The sequence below is a fragment of the Sarcophilus harrisii genome, chromosome 1 (genome assembly GCF_902635505.1).
Source record: "Sarcophilus harrisii chromosome 1, mSarHar1.11, whole genome shotgun sequence".
NCBI lineage: Eukaryota > Metazoa > Chordata > Mammalia > Dasyuromorphia > Dasyuridae > Sarcophilus > Sarcophilus harrisii.
In genome coordinates, this window is record NC_045426.1 from 649,051,278 (window position 1) to 649,070,796 (window position 19,519).

The 19,519-nt window shown below is 47.1% G+C and overlaps 1 protein-coding gene across 7 annotated transcripts in view; it reads left to right on the top strand.

Moving 5' to 3' along the window:
• NFIX (nuclear factor I X) overlaps positions 1-19,519 on the top strand; it is a 114,695-nt gene that overhangs the window by 72,467 nt on the left and 22,709 nt on the right. For all 7 annotated transcript variants that reach the window (XM_031947649.1, XM_031947653.1, XM_031947650.1 and 4 more), the window contains 2 exons: positions 18,749-18,811; positions 19,092-19,166. In XM_031947649.1, the coding sequence (XP_031803509.1) occupies positions 18,749-18,811; positions 19,092-19,166 (138 nt within the window). The remainder of the gene's footprint in view (positions 1-18,748; positions 18,812-19,091; positions 19,167-19,519) is intronic.

Here is a 19,519-nt window from a genome sequence, read left to right on the forward strand (position 1 = left end):
AAAGACTTCCTGTAAAATATGGGATTTTAGTTGGGACTTCAAGAAAACCCAGTTAAGTAGGCAGAATTGAAAAGGGCAGAACATTCCAGGCACAGATGACAGCTAGAGAAAATACTTCAAGCTGAGAGATAAGTGTCTTGTGTGGAGTAGATAGAAAGCCAAAGATCAAAGGATATATGGCTTTGAGCAAGGTGTGAGAAGATTGGAAAGGTCGGAGGGAGCTGGATTATGAAGGACTTTGAATACCAAAGTGAGCATTTTTTTCTGATCCTAACAGTCATAGGAAGTCACTGGAATTTATGAAATAGAAAGGTAATATATTAAGACCTGTCTTTTAGGAAAATCATTTTGTTGATTGAAGGATGGATTGCATAGAGGCAGGCAGATCCAACAGTAGGCTTTTGAAATAATCCAGTTAATAAGGGATTGCACTAGAATGGTGACAGTGTCAGAGAGGAGATGGTAGTGAGTCTTGAGAGATGTTGCAGACAGGGATAGTTAAGGATGTGAAGTGAAATTTGAAGGCAGGGCTTCCTGACTCCAGGTCCATTGTTCTATCCACTACTCCAGGCTCTATTGGGAAATTTTTCCTTATATTGAACTGAAATCTATCTTTCTGGATCATCCTCCCAATTACTCCTACTGCTGTCTTCAAAGATGATGCACAATCCAGATTTTCACATGAAAGTGCTTCAAATGCTTGAAGACCTCTATTGTGTTTTTCCTTTTTTTTTTTTTTTTTTTTTTTACCTCACCTCTCCCAAGTTTTCTCTTCTGCAGAGTAAACATTCCTAGTTCCATCCTGCTAAGTGGCACAGTGGATACAGTGCTGAGACTTGAGTTAGGAACACCTAAATTTAATATCTGATCTCCTTCATTAGCTGTGTGACCCTGAGCAAGTAATTTAGCCTCTGTCTGTCTTTTTCCTCAGCTGTAAAATGGGGATAGTAATAACACCTAGCTATATTATTATGAGGATCAAATGAGATAATTTTTGTAAAGCATCTAGCACATGGTCTGGCACAGAGTACAGCTAATTTCTTCAATTAATCCTCTAAATACCCTTATTCTTGCATAATCCTCTGTTTCCCCCCCCCCCCCCCAATCAGAATTACTTTCCTCTATATGTGTTTTACCTTGCTGATGTCCTCCCTAAAACGTAGTACATAGAATCAAAATTATGTTTCTGGGATGTTCTGAGCAAGGGCAAGTAGGATCACCTTCTGTCTTTTGGACACTATAGCCCAAGATGCCATTAATATTTTTGGCTGCCATGTCATGCTGTTAACTTAGATTTGAGCATTCAGTCCACTAAAAATCCCTATGTCTTTTTCAACTGAGTCTTTTTCATTGTCTATCATGCTAGGAAAGACTTCTTTTAAAATTTTTTTTCCTTTATTAAAGCTTTTTATTTTTCAAAACATATGCGTGGAAAATTATTCAACATTAGTCCTTGCAAAACCTTGTGTTCCAATTTTTCTCCCCTTCCCTCAGCCCCTCCCCTAGATGGCAAGTAGTCCAATATATGTTAAACATGGTAAAAATATATGTTAAAACCAATATATACATACATATTTATACAATTATTTTGCCACACAAGAAAAATCAGATCAAACCAGAAAAAAAAAAAAGAGAAGCAAAATAAAATGCAAGCAATCAACAAAAAGAGTGAAAATGTTATGTTGTAAACCACACTTAGTTCCCACAGTCAGGAAAGCTTCTTTAAAGAAGTAATGATCTGAGTTGAGAACTAAAGGATGATCAGGCTTTTAATAAATGGATACAAGAAGTCATTTCAGGCAACAGGGAGATTGTGAACAAAGGCACAAAAATGGTATGTGTATAGGGGAATAGCAAGTGGTACAACAGTTTGGTGTGAAGATTAGTAGCAAAGAAAGGCAAGGAGGTGTCAGATTGTGCAGGGTCCTAACTGTTAGCCCAAGGAGTTTGAATTTGACTTGGTAGCCAAAAGGGTTCCACTGAAAGGTTTTGAGTAGAGGAGTGACATAGATCTGTGTATAAGAAAAATTAATCTGGTAACTATGTGATGTACAAGGAGAGAACAGATGCAGGAAAACCAGTTGGGAGGCCTTTATAATAATACAGGAGAAAGGCATCTGGGCAGTGATAATGAGAGTTGAAAGAAATAGTTCATATAATAAAGGAAAAAGAAAGAAAAGGGGAACAGGAAGAATGACAAGCAACATCAATAGAACAGATGGGGGGGGGGGGGAAATCTCTGCATTGCATCATATGCATTGACCTCCAACAAAGGAGTGGAGGGAAGTATCTACTCCTATCTCTTCTTTGGGGCCATGCTTGTTCTTTGCAATTTTGCAACATTCACTTTTGATTAATTTGTAGTTGTAGCAAATATTATTATCCTCATTTTACAGATCGAGGAAAATGAAACTGTGAGTTTTGATGATAAATATGAGACTTGACAACTGAGTGGGTGTTGGGAGTGATGTGAAGAAGAGAAAAGAGTGAAAGACTTCAAATACAGGTGACAAGGTGAATGGCAGCTGGTGGCAGCTCAGGAAGAAATATGAAAGTAAGGATTGACTGTTTTAGGGAAAAAAGTAGAAGTTTGCCTTTTTGGACATTCAGGTAAAAGTGCAAGAGGCGGGAGCTCTAGGAACTAGGGATGATTAGTCTACAAAAGAGTTGGGCAGGAGGGAACACAATCGATGTCTTCAAGCTTTTGAAGGGCTGTCATGTGAAGAGGGATTAAGCTTGTTTTCCATGGCCCCAGAAGGCAGAAATTGGAGTGTTGGGAGGATGAGGCAAAAGGTAGATGTTAGCTCAATAAAGGAAAGATTTGGGCAGCCAAACATTCAGCTCCAGAGGTCCCACTTGACTGGAGACTCATGTCTGATTTCTGGTGCTGAGGAACGGAGCTTAGAGAGTGATGGGCCACCTTTACCTTCGGGCCGCATGCCCTGCTCCGGTTGGCAAACAGGCCGGGCCCTACACCTGGCAGGGTTCTACTATCAAGCATTAGGAGGGCCAACCTACACCAAGCAGGGAAGTTTTGAGGGGTCATTATAAGGGGGCTCAGGAAATAGGCCAGACCAGACTAGGCCTGTGCAGTGAACTGTATTACCCAGGGTTTGGGGGAGAGGAAGGAGGGGGGCTGGGCTCACCTCGACTAACCTCCCCACTGAACAAAGGAGCCTTTCTCTACCGCCCCAGAGAGGGTGTGCCGGGTCCAGGCCACTGCCGCCAATGCCGGGAGCTTTTTCCTTCTCCTGATTCTTCTTTGCTCACCCTGTCTTTGGGTCTCTATCTCCAACTTTGGGTCACTGGCTCCCACTTTTCCTTTGTTCCTTTGTGAGAAACGAGAGGCATCTTCTTTTCCAGGTATTCACAAGGGCAGAAGCATTTCTGAGTCCGTGGAAGATCAGAAATGGAATGAACTCATGTAGAGGGCCCTCGGGATACATATGGAAGCAGGGGCAATTAGACTGTACCTCTGACCCCACCTCCACCACCCTGAGGTCCACACTGGGCTACCAGCTTTCTCCCTACCACATAGATGCATGAACTAGACCCCTAGCTTTTTGTATACGAAGGTAGGCAGTGGGTGATTAGTGGGCAAGTCGTTCACAGCTGGAGCTTATACAGACACTGGACACACTACAAGGGTGGGGCCCCTGGGGCCAGAAAAGTGGGCCTCTGGGGCTCACTGATTGCACTCCTGACCCAGCATACAAAGCCTCTTCCAGGCTGGGCAGGGTCAGACCCGGGAAGCACATGTGGGAAGCCTGGCTGTCAGGCTGGCCCCCACCCTACCTCACCCCACCTCTGCTCTTCCCCATCAGATCAGTCCAGGCACCTGGCAAGCCTGGCTCTCCCACCTCTCCTTGGCACCCCCCCCCCCAGCTCCCCTTCCTCCAGCCCCCGCACTGCAAGCTGTTCCTAATCAGTGAGCAGGGGAGGCTCAGCCCCTCACATCACATCATGGGATTTGGCAGAGGAGCTGCAGCGGCTGTCTTGCCCTGCCTCAGCCTGGGCTGCCTTCTCCAGGGCGCAGTCTGGTGCCCTGCCTGCTCTGCCCTTACCAGGCCCTGAAGCAGTGCCGCTTCCCCGACCTGGATCCCTGCCTTCGGCAGGGAATATTCCTGCTCTCCAGTGGCCTCGGGGCTCTGGGGACTGGGGGAGGGCCCGCAGCTTTGCCAGGGTCTGCAGCCACCCTTAGCTTTGCCCCTTGGCTTTCCACGGACAGTGGAGGGCATAGCTTGTATTAACTCACTGCGCCACCTAGCAATGGCATCCTGGAAGTACATCTGGTGCCTCTTCCCTGGGACAGAGGTGGGCCAGGCACCTGAGAGGGGCAGCCCGGGCTGGCCACGGTTTCCTTTCTGGGTGAACTTGTGCTGCCCCGAGTGGGAAACTGAACTCAGTAACTGGTCATCCAAACCCCAAGCATGGCAGCCTCTCACCCCCGCCCCAGGCCTGGCCCAGCTCTGCCCTTTCCTGGCTGACCATCCCTCCTCTGCAGCACCAACAATGGATACAGCCATTGCCTTGCCAGATGCCCAGCTGTGCCCAGTGTCACTCGGTCTGCTTTGCCAACCTGATGCTACCCATCTGGGCTCCTGGTGGGCCATTATAGCTTCTTTGAGGGTTGGAAAGCACTAGCCAGACTCGGACTTCTTCCCATCGCTGCCCCGGCCATTTTGGGAAATCTCTTACTGCTGACTGGCCGGGCCACTGAGCTGGGGCTCTGAGGTCAGGGAGAATTCTTGGGTGCTCAGGCCGTCAGTACTAGGAGAAGGCAGAAAGAACCTAATTAGCCTGGCCTTGCCTCCCCCCAAGAGGAGGAGATCGTCAGGATTCTATCTTTGCTCCCCTCCCTGTCCTGTTCAGTACTTCAGTTCTTGCTCAGAAGGGAACCCACGGCAAGAAATTTCTCTTTCCTTACCTCAATCTCTTATACCCTTCTCTACCCCCTTTGGGAGAGCAGGGTGGTACTCTATGGCTCCCTCTTCTTCTGCGGCCCGGCTGTCCCACATCCAGCCTTTGTGAGAGGATTAGCCTGAGCCATTGTTTTAATGCAGATTCTTTGATTGGTACTGAGCCCACGTCTGGGAGTATCTGTGTCTGTCTGGGGAAAGGGCTTGCAGAAATGGTCAGTTTAGCCTCAGCTGGAGTGAGGGTGCCAGCCAGCTTCTCTTTCTGGCCCTTTGGGTGAATTTTCTTCCACTTATGGCCTGGGTTTTTGAAAATGCATTCACTGGCTTCTCAAGTGCATCTTGCTTGTCAAGCTTTTGATTGCCTGCCCCATCCTACAAGTTGTCTGGCCTCCCCCAGCCTCCCTCAGGCCCCAATTAGCTAAGGGGTTCCCTTCCTGAAGGGATTGCTCTGATCCCAGCCACAAAGCAAGAGAGGGGAGCCACATCTGGATTATGGTGTTTTTTTTTTTTTTTTAAATTGTGTTTATTATGTGAATCTTGTTTCCCCATGTGGAGTTGCAAACTTCTTGAAGACCAGCTATTTTTTTCTGGGTTCCTCACAGTACCTTGTCTAGAGCCAGGCACATAGTAGGTACTTTACATGGACTGGATAGGATGGGTAGTTTAGCAGAAAAAGCACCAAAATGTCTTGGCCACTTATGGTGTGACCCGTCCTTTTCCTTCTCTGGATCTCAGTTTTCCTATAGCCGAAATAAGGGAGTTAGATGAACCCTAAGGTCCCTTCTAGCTATAAATTCTATGACAAGCAGGGGGCCACAGAGTTGTAAGGTCCTGGTCAATGGCCATTTGTCATCGACAGAGGGCATGATGGCCCCTGGCCTCAGGGTCCATATGTTCACCAGCCCAGGAGGCAGAAGCTGGGGCTCAGGGGTACCAGGTCATGGGGCAGGCATGGGCCAGCTGTCTTGCCAGCTGTGCTGGGCTCCTCTTCCCAGAGCTCTCCTAGTTTTCTTGACAGCCCCTTCCCAGGGAATTGGAGAGTGAGAGACATCGGGGGAGAAGACTATGCAGTAGTCTTAGTGGTGGTGGGAGAGCAGGCTGGGGAGCTGTCTATTGCTTTTTCCCTCTCTCTCCAGGCCCAGGCTCTGGGAAGGCTGGTTCCTTCCCTCTGTTTAGGTATGGGAGGGGCTGATGGGCTGACTCGATTTTCCCCATACCTCTTCCAGACAACCACCGGGGGTGCTTTCCTTCCTCCCTAGAGACTCCCTCCTCTTGGTCTGTGCTCCTTTGTCTGTTCTTGTTCACTCGTCCAGTCTCTGTTCCCTTCCTACTCCCCCTGAATCCCAGAGAGTAGGAACTGAGTCCTCTTTCTCTCTCTTCCCTGGAACTGTCCCCCCCATCCCACCCTACCTCCCCCTCTACTCACAGGGTAACCTGCCCTGCTGCTGCTGCTGCTGCTGAAAGCCTGCCAAACAGATGCAGGCAGCTGGATGGGGCCCAACCGGCTCAACACAACTCAGCCGCTGCCACCAAGTATTTTTAGGAAAGTTTTTTTCCTTCTGTTTTTTTAAAGGAGTAATTTCCTCCTTTTATTTCTCTTGTGTTTTCCTCCCTTCCCCCCCTCAACTTTCTGCTTCTCACTTTCAGACTTTCATTTTAATGTTCATTAGGTTTTCATTGTATTCTTATCCTTTCTTTCTCCTTCTTTTCAGCAGCTTTTTCATTTCTGGGTCTCTCTTACTCGGTGTGTGCTTCTTGCTTCTTGTGTCACAGCAGCTCTCTCTCAAGTTCCTGTCCCTTCCCAGGTGCATTTATTCCCAGCGACCTTCTAGAGATTCCTGTTTCCTTCTTGCTTCAGGACTAGGGGTCTGAGCCTGGGTCTGGCTGCCTCAGCAAGGCCCATTTCCGGTGCTAGGCAAGCCTTCTCCCCCTTTAAAAATAACTAGACAAAGGGTAAATGTGGGCAGGATTGCTCAGCCATGGGAGGTGGGGGCCACTATTAATAGCCCCAAGAACAGCTGGCAAGAGGGGTCAAGCCTGGTCTGGCCTGGTCTGGGCAGGCTCATGGGGGAGCTGGGACTCAACAAAGGTCAGTGCTGGAAATAGAGGAGGGAGGGGGAGAGACTAGCCTGCCCAAGACTGTACTACACGAGACCCAGCCCTGGACTGGCCCAGCAACAAGAGAACATAAGCATTTCGGTTTGGGGAACTAGGCTTTCAGCTGTCCCTTACTCCCACATCGGTAAATGCAGCAAAGGGCAGGGTGGGGAGGGGAATTGACCTTGGATCCCCTTCCCTGGGTTGCCCTGTCTCCCTTTGCTGCCTCTTGGCCTTCTGCCATCCTGCTGGGATGGGCCTAGCCTGGGGCAACACCAAGGCAGCTCTAATTCCACTATTTTCTTAGACTTTTGACTGATAGCTCTCTTTCTCCAATTCATCTTTCACTGGGCTGCCAAACTAATGGTCCTAAGCACAGGTCTGATGGTCACTTTCTTACCCCTTGCCTCCATTCCTGTGGGCCCTGCTGATCTCACTGTGCTTTCTACCTCACTTCAAACATATTTAGTTGTCAGAAGACAATTACTGCCACGGACTTTCTGTAAAACCTACCTCGCCAAGGCACAGTGGGGGATGCAGAAACTAGGGTCCTGTAATATCCTCAGCTTGGTTGTTTTGCCTATGGGGTTCTTCCTTTCTCTTTGGCTCTGGACCTGGCCTCCATCCCATCCTACTACAAAGACTATAGCCCTGGCCCAAATGGTGTCTGCCTCTCAGAGATAAAAGGTCATCACCTTCTCATGGATGGTTAGTTCTGAGATGGCTGTCACTTTCCTATCAGCCAAATCAAGCCAAGCCAAGTCACTCTGGGGCAGAGAGGAGCCCAGCTGAGCCAAGAATTATTTCTCTGGTTTCCCCTCTTTCCCCCCTCCATCCTAGCCAGCTTTATTCTTTTTAGTTGCTGCTTTTCTCTGTTTAAACTCATGGGGGGTGGTGGTGGGGGGAGCGGACTTTGAGACCTTCCCCCACATAAAGACCATAGCATGTGTACACCTCTGAAGGGATTCAAGCAATGGTTTCATGCCTTGTGTTATACTAGTTCATTTGTTTGTTCATGTGACTGGGACAAATTACTGAATCAGTTTTTCTCACCTGCAAATTGAAGGAATTGGAGTAGATAATCATTGAAGTCCATTTCAATTCAAACAGTAGAGGATTGTCCCTTCCTTTGTGACCATATTACTTCATTTATTCATTTAGTAATGTGGAATACTAGGGAAGATCAGGTCTTGAGACTCCAACACTTTCTAGCTGTGTGACCATCCACAAAATCCTTTTTTCCCCCCTCTCAATCTCACTTTCAGTTTCCTCATCTGTAAAATGGGAAAATATTCCTTATTCTATTTACCTTATGAGAGTAGTTGTGAGTAAATTATTCTCTAGTCATAAAGGGCTATAAAATGGGAGTTGTTATTGATTGATTACTTCCATGTACTGTATCACTGGAAATAGTCCTTTATAGGATCCTTGTCTTAGGTAGGAACGGCCTTAGCTTGTCATCTTGTCCATCTCCATATCCTCTCTCATTCCTACCCCCACTTCCATTGGTAGGGATCTTGTTTATTGACTTTAGACTAGCAATTGGGTGTGTTCTGGCTAGAGAGAGCTTCGAATGTCTGGTTGAGCAGGCTGGAAAAATCATGCTCAGTTCACCTTCTAGATTCTGTCTTTCTCATGTTCTTACTTTCCTAACTCCCTGTTTCTTTGGTTTCTTTTTCTGGCATTCTTTTTCTGGCATTTTCCCACTCCGTTTACTTTCCTATGGTCTTTTAGGGTAGAGTAAGATGGTGCTTTTGCAAACAGGAGTTGCTTTGCCTCCCTTGGCACAAGATGCCTGCCCAGTGCCCCAGCACCATCTTATGGGGTTTTCCCTAGGCTGGCTCACTGGTGCATGTGATGGCTGTGGAAGAAGCCTTCCAGCAGGAGCTAGATAGTACATCACCTGCTCTCTCTTAAGGTGGCACCATGGGCGGGCTTGGGAGGCAAGGGACTGGGTAGGGTACTCTTTTTTTTCTGGGAATGAAATTTGCTGCTCATTTAATTTTAAGAAGGAGAAGCTAACTTTACCAGCAATTTCTTTGGGTTTACATAGGGATGGATGACACTGGGGTAAGTAGGGGCAAGATCTAGTGCTCCTGAAGTATAAAATAAGTTCAGAACACTTGGTGGGATGTCAGAAGTGTGGAGATCATTGCTATGAAGAAGCCCTTTATTCTTTTGAGCAAACTGTCTAGGCTCATGTCCCAAGCTCTAAGGACCATCTTTCTCAGGCTTCTGCTTGGTTCCTTGGTGCCCCGGGTATTGAGCAGACTAACTGAAGCTATATGTTCATAGCATAAAATAAGTTAGCCAGGGTAACACCCACCATCAGTTCTTTGGTGCTTCAGGTGCCTCAGACAGAATAAGCTGAGCTCTAGAAAATTCCTATTTTTTTTTAAATTAAAGCTTTTTTATTTTCAAAACATATGCAAGGATAATTTGTCAAGACTGACCCTTACAAAACCTTGTCTTGCAAATTTTCTTCTCCTTCCCCCCACCCCCTCTCCTAGATGGCAAGTAATCCAATATATGTTAAACATGCTAAAATATATATGTTGAATCCAATATGTATATACATATTTATACAGTTATCTTGTTGCACAAGAAAAATCAGATCAAAAAGGGAAAAAATAAGAAAACAAAATGCAAGCAAACAACAAAAAGAGTGAAAATGCAATGTAGTGTTCACACTCAGTTCCCACAGTCCTTTCTCTGGGTATAGATGGCTCTCTTCATCACTAGATCATTGGAACTGGTCTGAATCCTATAGAGAATTCTTAAGGAACTTTAACATTGGATGAGAAGGGTAACCCAGTTCTTTTTTGCTCCACTTATCACTTAGCTGAAGCCCATTTCCAGGGCAGAGCCCCACTGCCAGCCAGTGTGGGCGTCTCTGCCGCCCTCCTCAGTCATTAGCCTTCTTTATTCAGATTTCCTTACTTCCCATTCTTCTTTTACTCTTTCACTCTTACCCATGTGTTACACAGCTAATTTTTGGATTTAGGAGTAATGGGGGAAAGAGAAGGCAAGAAGATGGAGAGAAAGGTTCTTGAAAGCATGCAAGCATGGTATTTTAGCATAGTACCTGGCGCTCAATAGGTGCTTAATAAATGTTTATTGACTGACTGGTTAGTATAGAATCATATGCCCACTGTAGATCTGGAGGGCCGCCTGAAGATCTCAAGACCCAACTCTCTCGCTTTTCAAAGGTGGAAATTTGGGTCCAGAGAAGTTAAATATCTACCTAGGACCACATGGGTAGCCCAGATTGGAACCCAAGTCCTTTGGCTCGAAGACCTGCCTCTGGATACCCACTTGACCTTCACCCCTGGCCCCAACAGCCTTAACACCTATTCCAGTATGGGCCAGAGCTCCTCTAAGCCTTAAGGTGCCCTCAGATGGGAGAGTCTACATGTGGATCAAACAGTGCCATGGCATGGTGAAAGATACACTGGCTGTACAATCTGGGGTTCAAACCCCAGCTTTGTTAGCCACTAATTCATCCCCTGTGGGCTTGTGAATGAGGTGTTTGGTCATTTGCTTTGATCTTTTTCTCCTCTCAATCATATTTAACCTAAGGGAGATATGAAAGTAAGAGGAAGAAGCATGGCACCCAGGATAACCATTTCTTCAGATCAATCCTTGCCTCTTTGGGCCCTCAAGGACTTGTCTGGCCTCTGTGTTCCACTCCCACCCTTCCAGGCCCTATCCCTCTACCTGTCCACTTCTTGGGGACAGCTCAGGTTCCTAGACTTGAGTTTCAGGACGCACAATAGTCACATTCTTCCCTTCTGCCTACCATAGGCCGGTTCCTCCTGCCCCGACCCAAGATTGGGTTTCCTTTGCCCTGGCACTGCAGGAGAAAAGTTGGGGAAGGCAGGGGCTCCAGGATAGCCCGGTTCCTCCACTATTTCCATGGAGCCGAGTACTGTCGTGTTGTCTGGAGTGCAGAGATACCCCTTGGGATGCTCCAGATCCTCGGCCTGTCCCATATCTGGGGCACACCCCCTGGGATTCTGCCCACATTCCAGAGCACACACCCCACTTGTTTATAAGAAGGAACTTGGTTATAAGGAGAAACTAAGGAGAGATGGGCTGAGACAGGTACAGAAATCATGCATACTACTTCCTAGGGAGCAATTGGTCTTGCAGAGAATAACTGCTGACATTTAAGGTCTACACATAATTTTCCTTACATCTTAACACCTATTCCAGTATTGGCCAAAGACTGGTAGTGTAAAGATTATTAGTTCCATTTTATGAGTGGGGAAAATTGAGGCTGTGACATAGCTGCCAAGTCAAGGTTTGAAGCCCAATCTTCTAACTCTTAATCAAGAAAGGTATGGAGTATATGGGGGTGCGCTTCTTTCCTACAGAACTTTTTGTTTGTGAGTTGTTAATGGGAGTGTGTTATACCCCTTTAGTGTCAATTATGTCCCTAGGTATGATCCAGAATTTATATTCATGTGGTCACTTTGTTTCAAAGTTTATATATAAATGTATCCTGTGAGCATATCCATTGGTGAGCTTACCAGTATGTAAGTGTATTTGTGTAGTAAACCTTTGTGTCTTCGTCTAAAGGTATATTGTTGCCTGAAACAGAATCTGACAAGAGTAGATGAGCTGGCTCAGAATTTATATTCATGTGTGTCACTTTGTTTCAAAGTTTATATATAAATGTATCTTGTGGGTATGTGCATTGGTGAGCTTACCATTGTGTAAGTGTATTTGTGTAAACCTGTGTGTGTTTGTCTAAAGTTATATTGTTGCCTGAAACAGAATCAGACAAGAGTAGATGTGCTGGCACAGAATTTATATTCATGTGTTTCGTTTTGTTTCAAAGTTTATATTTAAATATATCCTGTGAATATGTGCATTGGTGAGCTTACCAGCGTGTAAGTGTATTTGTGTAAATCTGTGTGTCTTTGTCTAAGGATATATTTGTCGCCTGAAACAGAATCTGACAAGAGTAGATGTGTTGGTCCCTTGTATGTATGTGTCTGCACCAGGGTGTGAATATGTAGGTGCACTTCTGAATGTGTGCATTGTGGGTCTGTGAATGCATCTGTGTGTGTATGAGTATATATCTGCACTCAGGTATAGGAGTGAATGCTTATGTGTGTACGGGTGTATCTCCAAGTATGTGTCTGTATATGTGTTTTGAGGGTGTTTGAATGTGCTTATATATGTCTGGGTTTATATGTATGTCTAAGCATATATGGGTGAGTGCCTATGTCTTCCCGAGAATGACTGACTGAGTGTGAGTATGTGTGTATGTGTGTGAGTGTGTGTGTGTGTGTGTGTGTGTTTTCTTCCTGCTTTATAAAGAGCTGGTGGAGCAATCAATGTCTGTGGGAAGCAGCTGGGTGGTGATTTACGGACTGTCCCTTTAACAGAGCAGAGTTTGTTAGGGGTGGGAGCTGAGGCTGCTGTGAGCAGGACATTCCTTCCTCACCTAGTGGGAGCCATAAATATCTCCCTGTCTGTAACCAAAAAATATATATATTAAAAACACGCCATCAATCTGGGGTTTATGTGTAGCACTGGGCTCCTCCTGGCAACTGTAGACGTCTATCAAAGATGGAAACCCCCATAAAATGCAGAGAGAGGGTTTTTTTGGACAGACGGGCAGGCAGGCGGACAGACAGACACACACATACAAGGGATTAGGGAGGGTAATGGGGAGAAGAAAGAGAAGAGGCTAGGCTAAACCGGGACAAGGCAGAATGAGGCCAGGAGGCTGTGATGGAAGAAGGTCTGGATGGTAGAGGAGTGGGGGTGGGGCCCACTTCTTATTAATGGGGGTGAGCCCCAGTTAGAGGAAGGGTCGGGGGCTGGTGGCTTCTTGCCAAACCTGGCTCTGGGATAAGAGGCCTCCGCTCTTATAGGCCATACACTCAGAAAGTGGAGGAGTAACAGATCACATGTGTGCAAGTGATTAAAAGGGGCCCCTTGCAGCCCTCTGCCAAATTCTGTTTTGGAACTCACTCCCTAGTAGGCTGCTCAGGATCCATCAGCCACAGATGCCTTCTCTTTCTCAGTGAATCCTACCTGAAAGCTAGAGCTTGTGGGAAAGTCTCTCCATCAGTTCAGACCCTTGGGCTGGAGGACCCTGGCTATAGGAGTGTGTAAGACCTAGAGATGGAATATTTTGGAGCAGAATTATCCCCTCCCTAATTCCACTGAAGGGCCCTGGAGGCCATTCTTGCCCTGTCCCCAATGAGAGACTGAGGCCTCTTATCCTTAGCAGGCCTGGTTTATCAGCTCATGGTGGCAAGTAGGCTGATGGTAGGTTAGATACAGCAATACCATTCTTAAACGCTAACAGATCCTGGAAAAGCATTATGCGACAGTATTATAGCATATCCACTAGCTCTTGAGGTATAAGACCCAGGTTCAAATCTTTCCTTTGATATTTAACTACCCTTAGTCAGATTGTTTAATCTCTCCAGGTCTGAGTTTCCTCATCTATAAAGGACTGGACATAGAAAAATACTCTGACATTTTTGGAGCCCTAAATCTGTGATTGTATGATAAGGCTAAAAGGAACCTAAGCCCAGGCAGAAATGTTAGTTTGGTGGCTAAAATCCAGGTAGCTCACTGTCCCTCTCTCCTTCTTTGCCATCCCCTTCTCAACTAGTTAGGAATATTTTTATGTGATAAGTCAGATGACTAGGAATATTTTTATGTGATAAATGATTAGGAGTATTTTTATGTGATAAGATCATCCAAGAGCTGGTAGATAGAGAAACTAAAATCCAGGTAGTTCACTGTCTTTCTCTCCTTTGCCATCTCCTTCTCAAACAATTAGGAATATTTTTGTGATAAATGATCAGGAGTATTTTTATGTGATAAGATCATCTAAGAGCTTGTGGACAGAGAAGCTAAAATCCGGGTAGCTCACTGTCCCTCTCTCCTTCTTTGCCATCTCCTTTTCAAACAATTAGGAATATTTTTTATGTGATAAGTCAGACAACTAGGAATATTTTTATTGATAAATGGATCGGGGGTATTTTTATGTGATAAGATCATCCAAGAGCTCCTGGATAGAGAAGGGAGCCTTCTTCCCTGCCCAGGTGACTGGCTGGGTGAAGTTACTAAGCTGCGTCTATATAGGCTACGTCCCAGAGCAATGGGATAGGTGCCGGTTTCTATGGTAAAGGCTGTAGGGGAGACCTCTGGCTGAGAACATATCCTCTGGGAGCCTGTGGACGGTGCCAGGGTGGGGAATTAAGTGGGAGAGGCTTTGGCGGGGGTGGTTGGGGGATGCTGAGGGCCTAGGCTGTGGAGGATAAAGAAGGAAGCTGGGCACCTGCCCTCATCATGCCAGCCAACATCCTCCCTGCCCCCTTCTCTTACCCACGGGCCACCAGCTGGCCTATTGTCTCTCAATGAGAAAGCAGCCTCTAAAGTGAAGGAACGGAGATCAGTGTGTGCCCAGCCATACACACCAGTAGGGAATTGGGAGGTGAGAAGTGTTTGGGGTTTGGGGGGAGAGAAAGGAAGGAAGAGAACAACCAAAAGAGAGAGATGGGGAAAGGGACTGAAGAAGGGACACAGAGACAGAGCAAAAACTCTCCACCTTTAGAAGCAGAGAATAAAGGCAGAAACAGCTGTTCAGCAGCAAAGTTCCCCTCCTGAGCTATTGGCAGTGGGGAGCAAGCAGGGCCTGTGAACAGGAGATAAAGAGTTCAGGAAAAGTGTTTTCTCTCACTAACCGTGGATTTGTGTGTTTGTTCAGCTGGTGGCTCCGATAAGCCATATTCTGCCAGATAAAAGCCAGAGCTCTGAGATCAGGGCTGGGGAGGGGGCGTAATGAAGGAGCCATTCCTCCCCTCTCGGCTTCTCTTCTTCCCTTGGCTGCTTTGCCCTTGGCCTGAAGGGGTCCTCTAGGAGCTGAGACAGAGAATAGGATGACGCAGGTGGGCTGGGAACCCCTTCTTGGAAGCAGAGTACTCTCCCTCAAGCAGTGTTAGCTACGGGCCCAGTCCCCAAAGAGGGGAGAGCAGAGATATTGCTTCTGAAAAGCAAGGGAATAACTAGAGAATGTTATACTGGGTCCCCCTGGGCCCACTCAGCAAGGTGTAAGTGTGGGAGGAAGCTTGCCCATGGTGTCCCCATGTTACAGAGCCGAGTCTGATCTATTAATCGAGAGGCTGGAGTAGCTGAGGAGGAGAAGAAATCTCATCACTTGGGGGATCTAGTCCCTAAGGGGTGCTAAAACAGCATTGCTGGAATCTTACAGTGAAGGATCTTGGACTTGTTTCTAGGACTATTGTGCCCTAACCTTTTAGCCATCCCTGAAGGTACAGAGATTCTCCCTCCTATCATCCCATGCAACCCTGGAACCTCAATTTCCTTCACTGGATAATAGGTCTCATCTATTTAGCTACTTTGGGTCTCTAGCCCTGGGGAATATTAGAGCAACAAGGGAGTGTAGTAGATAGAGTAATGGACCTGGAATCAAAGAGACCAGAATTCAAATCTGGTCTCAGGCATTTATGGGCTGTGTGATCCTGGGCAAGTCACTTAATATTTGTTTGCCTCAGTTTCTTCAATGATAAAACAAAAATAATAATAGCACCTCTCTCCTAGGGTGGTTGTGAGGACAAAATACAATCTGTAAAGTGCTTTATAAATATAAAGCGCCATATAAATGCTAACTTATTAGTATGCTAGCTCTATTAATGGGGCCTTCCCGAGAGTGAGAGCCACGTCCTCAGCCGTAGCTGACCATGAGATTGCAAATGGTGCATTCGGTTAACAGAGGGGCCCAGACCCAGCTGCCCCTCCGTTGGCTCTTCAGCCTCCCCGACCCATCCCATGTCCAGATTTTCAGTCTTTTGTCCTGGGGCTAAGCTCAGCATCTCGGGGGCTGGCGGCTGTCAGCATTGTGGGGACTCTGGCCGGAGCCGCCAGCAGTAAGATGGCTGCCAAGGTTTAAAATGGCTGCCAGGAGCGAACGGGAAGAGAGGCAGAGGGCTTCAGACTAGTCGGAGCTGCTTTTAGTCTGGGGGAAGGAAATATCTCTTGCCCAAACCTCCACTCTTTGCCTTTAAATTAAAGTAGCAACAACAATGACAACGACAATAGGGATAATAATCACGTTTATGGGTGATTTCCTGGTGGAAAAATGATTTCCTGACTGTTCTCATGCCTAAATTCCCTCTCTTAGAGTCCCTGTCCCCCTCCCCGACTCTTTCTCTTTTTGTCGTCTTCTTTCTGGGCCTGCGTATGTGTCTTTTTCGCTTTGTCAGATGATTTTGGAATGGAGTGGGAATAGCTCTAGGAATATGTGTCTTCCAAGGGGGATTTCAAAGCCAGTTCTGGGAGGCTGGAGTATGACCTTCTTGGTCCCCGACTTCAAGGACTCTTCTGAGTTAGATCAGGAGATGGACCTGACCCCTCTCCCCACAAAGTCACAACTAGGTCAACTCCAAGTTGGTGAGTGAAGGCTCCATGTCCCCTACCATGGTGGACTTTGGGGGCAGAATGAGCCTTGGAGGCTTCTTGTAATTCAAGCATCCTTCCGTGGAGGCCCTGTGTTCCCAGACCCATCTGACTTCATCCTTGGAGCAATTTGTATCCAGACCTATGGAGCCATGAGCTTATGGGAAGGGAAGCATGAGCAATAGAATCAATGGTCAGGGAACCAGCCTTGAGGATTGCAATGGGAGGTGGTTGCAGAGGTAAGGGTAGCAAGGAAACTGCCCTTTTTGGTCCTCCATCTACCTAGCAATACCAGTAGTCCTTTAGCTAAGCTGGCTGGAACTAATTTAGGATGAATCATGTTGGAAGGGCACCTTGCAGTTCATCTAGATCAACCCATATCTAAGCTGAGCAGGAATTCCTTTTTCAAAATCCCCAGTAAATGGTCATCCAGTCTCTCCTTGAAAATCTTACCATAGAAAAATTCACTACTTCTTGAAGCAGCCCATTTTATTTTTGGATACTTTCTCATTCTAATTTCACTTTCTAATTGTTAGGAAGCTCAAGAAGTTGAAAATTAAAGTGACTAAAATCTATTTATTCCTACTTTCTCTTAGCATTGCACTTCCCTAGATGAGAAGCTAGCCCTTCTAGGCAGCTCTTTTAGTCGGATTCTTCATTAAGTAGGACTTTTCCCATAGGCTCCCTCCCAAGCATAGGAAAGCATGCAAATAAATGGTCCGGTAGGCAGCTGCCTCTTCCTACCCAGTAAAAGCTATGTGGGAGGTAGGGGCCCGGGGCTGCCACAATACAGACTGGTAGGATCAGGGCATAATCTTAGCCCTTCAGTGTGGGCTGAATCATGTCAAGGAAACTAAGAGCTATATTCTTCTTCAGATCCAAGATGTGGAAGAGCCTTTCCTTTAAGAATCTTGATCCATATTTCCTATAACCTGGAGCATTTTTGGTTTGTCAATCACAGCTTCCCCTTTCTGTGGTTGATGTAGGATCTGGCCCACTTACCTGCTTCCTACTGGACCCTGGATACCTGGGCCCTGAAGGACAGAGCTATGGTGGGGCAGTAGTCTGCAGACCAACTTCCCCAGAAGGAAAATTATGAAATGTAGTAGAGACAACATTGAATTTGGAGTCAAAGCCTTCCACTTATTTATTGCCTGTAAGACCTTGTCACTGAACCTCTTGATACCACAGTTTTCCTCATTTGTAAAATGAGGTGATAAGATGAGATGATCTCTACGGTGCCTTCTGGCTCTAAATCTGAGGCCCAGGATTCCCTACCTTCCAGGATCAGAAAGTCCCTAAATTCCCAGACATCAGACCAGAAAGGGCTCTGTGGTCTTCTCCTTCCAGAGACACTCCCATACCTGCTGACAGCCCAGAACCAGTCCAGCTTCATACGTGCCTTGATCTGGCTACTGGGATTGGCCTGCCTACCCTTGGGGATCCTTCTCCCTTTTCAGAGGTGTCCACATTGCTTCTTCCTATATCCCCAATTCCAACTGGCCTCTGGCCCCCCTCCTGCTTCTTTAGCCTCCTGCCAACTGCCATGCCCAGGCGGGCACTCTGGAGGTCCCTGTAGTGCCCCTGGCACACAAAGCATTGGAGGATAGTGGGCTGGGGAATGTGAAGGGGGCTTTCCCAAGCTCAGCAAAATATTCACACACACACACACACACACACACACACACATCCCATCCCTGCCTCTGAGAGCTGCACAATAGGACCCTTGTGTCTGAGCTCTGAGCAGCTGTGGCACTGGGGCATGAGACAGCCCCAGACTGGCTGGCACAAAACGGGCGACAGCGTCGGGGGCACACCTCCCCCCTCTGGGTTGCCAGGCACTGCCTGCAAGCTTAAAGGTGAAAGGGTAGGGTGGGGTAGGGTGTATATGGGGGGGGGGGATAGGCGGGCATGAAAGAATGGCTGGGAATGGAGTTAATTAATTAAAGGAGCATCTCATCTGCCAGCCAAAAGGATGTGGGGGATGGGGATTCCTAAGGCCTCTCTTTAGCTGTGGGAGGAAACCTGGTCTGGGAGCTGAATTCTTTCCCTTGCTCCATCTATGTCTTGGTTTGAAATCCTCCCCCCCTTCCCCCTCCCCCTGCTTTTTTTTTCTCTCCTGAACTCCTTCTTCTGAAATCTCTTGGCATTTTCCTCTCTGCTGACATCTGGGCCCTGGTGAGGGTGGAGGGGGAGTGGGAAGAGGGCATTGGGGCTTCATGGTCTGCCCTGAGGTGAAGCCTGAACCTTGACCCCATCTGTCCCTTTGTATCTCCTGGCAGAATCCGGACAATCAGACAGTTCCAACCAGCAAGGAGATGCGGACATCAAACCACTGCCCAATGGTGAGTCCCTCTCCTCTTGCTCTCTCCCACTTACCCCTGACCTGCCCAGTTCTGCCTTTGCCCTTTCCACATAGGTGCCCCATTTTAGGGGCATTCTGGGCCATTTGGAAGGACCCCTGAGTTATCCACTTTCCATGTGCTCAATATTGTCCCTTCCAGGTCAAACTTGGAGATCAAGGCATGGGCAGAGCCATGAAATGTCACTGGGAGGGGAGGCACAAGATGCCAGAAAGCCCCCTTCTCTCCCTACCTTGTTCACCTGCTTTCTTCTCCCTTGTAGGGCACTTAAGTTTCCAAGACTGCTTTGTGACCTCTGGGGTCTGGAATGTGACTGAGCTGGTCAGAGTATCACAGAGTAAGTGAGCCCCCTTCCCCCCAGACCCAGGCCCAGGCTGGTTGAGGAAGTTGGGTGGGGAGGGACCCCACTGTTACTCCCCTATTGGGCATTCAGCCATAGCTGTCCTTGTTCTGCTAGATTTGGGGAAAGAGCAGATGGAGACCCCTCTCTTCTACCCCACACGGTCGTTACTCCTAGCCCTTGGTGTGGCAGAGCTTATTCCTTCAACAGGAGCTGATCCACAGCAAAGCTATACAAACAGCAAAAAAACAAAACAAAACTAGCCTGGTGCCTTGGTCTCCAGCACCATGGCAAAGGAAATTTGTACTCTAAAGAGCTTGTCAAGAGGGAGATGCTCCTCCCATGGCCCC